Raw genomic sequence first — 4,551 nt, 5'->3', positions numbered from 1 at the left:
TCAATCCACCACCTGAAGCCCTGTACTGAATATGAGCACAGTGTGACATTTATTGATAGTCCTGACAACGGCACATCCTGTAACAGCACTGAAAATGAAACTCAGACACGTGAAATAAGTGAGTAAAGATAATTTATACTGTTGAATTTCATCTCACTTTCTTTTTAAATTTAAAAAATAACACACACAGATTTCATTTAACTTCTGTTTTTCAGGTAAAAGTGAAGTTAGAAATGAAAGCTGCATGCCTGGATACGTTTGTTATGGGAGTGATTGGAACATCAGCTCTTCACTATTTCCATCAAAATATATTTCAGTTGAGAAATGCCCAAAAAACAGTAATGTGTTTTGTATCAAACCTGGTTACAGTGACATTTGCACAGATTTGACTACAACCATCACTTCAGGAAACTGTTCGGGTTCCTTTAAAGTCAGCAGCTACATCACTCCTGGTATGTATAGTAGAGTCCTCATGTGTTTTGAATTGCATGTGGTGCTGATCTTATTTCATCATGTTTATGTATATGCTGCTTTCTTTTTTCACAGATTTCTTAGATACTAGTGAACTAACTCAGACGTTTCCAAAGGAACTTCCTGTAAAAATAGATCAAATAAAACCATTACCTCCAAACTGCAACAATCTCACCATTAATTACACCTGTCGGGGTAAGTTGAAAGACTAGAAGTAAAGAGATTTTGTCTGTCACCAACATTATGAATGGAATTATACGGGAATATTTAGAGGCAATTTGACACATTAGAGGCTCACACTATGGTAAGACTAATATAAATGACGATAAAAATCAGTTTCACTTTAAACTGCAATTGTCTTTTGGTCTAAGATGAAGTGAAGGAAATGCTTTGTGCACTCTGTGAGTTAGTTTCATAGCACATACATTTTTGTATATATCTGCTTACTAGTGTCCACATTGGAATCTAAAAACAAAAGATAAATGTTCATTAGCATCAAGATAGAAATGCCAGTTATAGAAGAAATGCTGTCATCCTTGTCTCCTCAGAAAAAGGAAAACCCAATGACTCCAAGGATCTGTCTGAGCTGGAGCCCTTCACAGACTACACGTGTATTGGTCAGATCAAGGATAACAACGTCACAATTAAAAACACAACTGTTTTTGAGTTCAAGGTTGACTGTGGTATGCTATTACTCATTTTACCTTAGTGCAATGATACAAAAGATAAAGATATCTGCTCCAAATCCTCAGTTCCCTGTTACATATTTATGATGTCTTCCAACAGATCTTACAATAAACATAGATAACAGTTCAACCAATACCTCCATTCATCTGAACTGGACAACAACCAGTAAAAATTGTCAAGATGTTCAGATGTTTACTCACAACTGCAGTTGTGGTACTCACTCAAATCAGAAACCCAGTAAGTAGAGTTATTTACAATAACTTTGCAGTATTGCACTTTTGCAGATTATTTACTGGTCAGTTAACCAAAATAAATTAATATTCTGTGGACATTTGAATCATCCACTGTACTACATGCTAACACTTTAGCATGCTAAGTTATGCTAGGTGTAGATAACCTGAGATTGGGGAATATGATGAAATATGACATGACATATGATACATAATTAACATTGGATTGTCAGAGTTTGATGTTTCCATAAGAAGTAAACAAGGTCATTAAATGTTGACAGCTAAAAATTGCTACTTTATAAATTAGCATTTGGTTATCTTAAGATCCTTTATTAGACCCACAGAGGGGGGATTGATTGATTTATCTTGTTTTATTTAATTTCCATTTTCTTGTCACTCAATCGAAAAGTTGTCTTTGTTGTCTTATTATTTATGTTACTACTTGTTACTAATGAACTATGTTGCAGTTCAAGCTGAAAAACTACCATCAGGAGGAAAATGTGATATTACTGGACTAGAACCATACAAAGACTATACCTGTGAAGTTCAATCAATATACAAAAAGGAAGTTCGTAAACGACAGCCAGTTACACAGAAGACTGCAATTGGAAGTAAGTGTTAATTGTTTTTTTTATTTTGGGTGTCACTCCGGCCTCTCCACTGCTTGTAGCTGGCGCCCTTTCTTTCCTGTGTGTAAAGTTAAAAAAAAAACATTTTAAACACTGTATTAACATCATATAGCATTAAACTGTTTCAGTCTGTGAGGCTCTGTGACTCAAAAATGTCCTGCACAAGAAATGTATTTACTAAATGAGATTTGAATTTTGGAACATGAATCCAAGATATACTTTAATCATTTATTTAATTATTATTTAAAGTAATTATAGTAATTTTATTTTGAGACGTTATTTGCTCTATTCATCTTCATTTTTATAAATGATGTAATTCATCCGATTGTTTATGTATTTAGTCTTTTTTTTAACAGATGGCGTTAAATGCTGATGATTGTTCCTTGATATCAATACACCTCCTGTAGGCCTACAATATAAAAAACATTGCTCTTCAAGTCATTATAATCAATAATGAATAAATGTCAATGTAGCTCCAATCTTGAAGTACAGTGGTTATTGTCAGTGTTTATTCTCTTTTACTAGACGAGAAATCTACCAGCTTCATTCTGTTCTGACATGACTAATAAATTTAAAAAACAAACTTTGAAATAGTTTTTTTCTTTAAATACTTCTTCTTCTACATGTCATCTTATAATTATATTATTTTCTGCTTTAACACCTAGTTTCCGTTTCATGATAGCTTCATTGTAAGAATGACTCTCTTTGAAGTAAAAATGTTTTAAATGTGAAAAACATTTCCAGTATAAAGCCTGACATTGTGCCCAATTTCACGAACTATAGAAGCAAATTACGTTTAACCGTGTCTCTAGCTAATTTAAATTGTTCCAGTTACTGTTTATTTTGAACAGTTAACTTCATTCAATTTTGTATGGGACATTTTCTTCCGCTGGGTGCAAAGTTCAGGGCCACCTAAAAGCAGATGCTTCCCCTACTAGCGGGGGCGTGAAAGATTGTTTGTAAACTGATTGAGCCACTTGAAGAAATGTGAATTGTTCTGTGAAAATCGTTTTATTCATAAATTGTTATTTTATGTATTGTCATTCAATTCAGTTTAAAAAAACAAAGTCAAGAATAAAAGTAGGCCTATTGTTTGTTTGTTTTAGCACACAAACGTTTTTTATAAGATTTTGTAAAACCAATCATTTTAGAGTGAATTTAAGTGTATACTTCAAAAAGAAAACAACCAAATGGGAACGTTGTGTGAAGGTTCAGCGCAACCGCAGGGGAACGTTACAGTTGGTTGTTCTCTTAACGTTTAGAGAACGTTATAACTCTGAGGGAACGTTCCCTAAACGTTTGGTTTGGCTTGTACTAACCTTTAGAGAACCAAAAACTAACGTTCCCTAACGTTCCCTAAACGTTCTGTGTGCCTTCCCGACACTATTTTGCTGAATCACTGTTGCTGCGTCCAGGGCTCAGCGCTGCCCAAGGCGATTGTGATTGGTTTAAAGAAATGCCCAACAACCCAGTTTCTTCCTCATATCCCAGAATGCATGCGTGGTGTAACCAGATCTTACTCCCCAGGGCTTTGGAGATAGGTCGGGCAATGTGTGATTGCTTAAAATGGAATAACTAAAAGTTGAATTTAAAGTGGCTATTTGTAACTTTCAGTTTGTGTTGCTTCTAACTCTATAATTAATAGTTTTCAATGCAGATTTAAGTATCTTTTTTGCTTTGCAGATTTTGTTTTTAAATTACTTTAGACAACCAGGCCAACCAAAAAACAACACTTTAATAATGTTCAGTGTATTAACTGCTGTTTATACAAAATAACATTCCAATTTAATTGTCAGAAAGCTCAACGTGTTGTATCTAAATGAATGGGTTTTGTTTTTCTTCATTCTCTTACAGTACCAGACGACATAACTTCACTGTCAGTGACCCTTCCAGAGAATAACGTGATAAGAGTAACCTGTAATCCTAGCCATAATTTTAATGGACCTGGGGAAAAATTCAAAGCGCGTCTTCTTCGTGCTGGTGTCAATCCGATGGAGGCTGATAGTAAAAAGTGCAAGTTTGAATTCAAAGATCTAAGCTACTCAACAGAATACCAGCTGGAGGTTTGAGTCATTTTTGGTTTCAAAATGGGATTATAACTTTATTTCTCCATTTGTGCCTGCAATTTCAAGTATGCATTTTATTTGGTGGAAGTGTTCTCTGGGCTCAAAATCTGTCAAACCATTTGGCTGAAACATAGGTTTTCTTTATCATACTATATTTAGTCTCTGGGCACATGAGACCTTTCCACTTACTTCATGTGCCCAAACACCATATATAGAATGATAAGGAAATGGCCGCATGTCAAAAACTACAAGCAGCAAAATCAGCCATTTAATAACTCAACAAGATCAAAAACATGCACACATTTGCAGTGTGAAAAAAAAATCATATGAAGACGTTTAATAAACACAATGTAAGCGTTTTCGCTCATATTTTTGTGCTTTATCATGTAAGGTAAACAGGCAAAGTATTTCTTTAGCAGATTGCAAAACTTTAGACCAATCACAACAAATGTTGTGGCATTTTTCCTT

The 4,551-nt window shown here is 34.4% G+C and overlaps 1 protein-coding gene across 1 annotated transcript in view; it reads left to right on the top strand.

The window, feature by feature from the left end:
* Positions 1–4,551, top strand: part of ptprc (protein tyrosine phosphatase receptor type C) — a 20,802-nt gene that overhangs the window by 6,652 nt on the left and 9,599 nt on the right. The window contains exons 7-14 of the mRNA XM_034882159.1: positions 48–118; positions 216–452; positions 547–666; positions 1,020–1,154; positions 1,258–1,399; positions 1,443–1,453; positions 1,856–1,999; positions 3,872–4,080. Of these exons, the coding sequence (XP_034738050.1) occupies positions 48–118; positions 216–452; positions 547–666; positions 1,020–1,154; positions 1,258–1,399; positions 1,443–1,453; positions 1,856–1,999; positions 3,872–4,080 (1,069 nt within the window). The remainder of the gene's footprint in view (positions 1–47; positions 119–215; positions 453–546; positions 667–1,019; positions 1,155–1,257; positions 1,400–1,442; positions 1,454–1,855; positions 2,000–3,871; positions 4,081–4,551) is intronic.

Source organism: Etheostoma cragini, chromosome 9, assembly GCF_013103735.1.
Source record: "Etheostoma cragini isolate CJK2018 chromosome 9, CSU_Ecrag_1.0, whole genome shotgun sequence".
Taxonomy (NCBI): Eukaryota; Metazoa; Chordata; class Actinopteri; order Perciformes; family Percidae; genus Etheostoma; species Etheostoma cragini.
The sequence above is the reverse complement of the archived record's forward strand: the minus strand, read 5'-3'. Positions and strand labels throughout refer to the sequence as shown.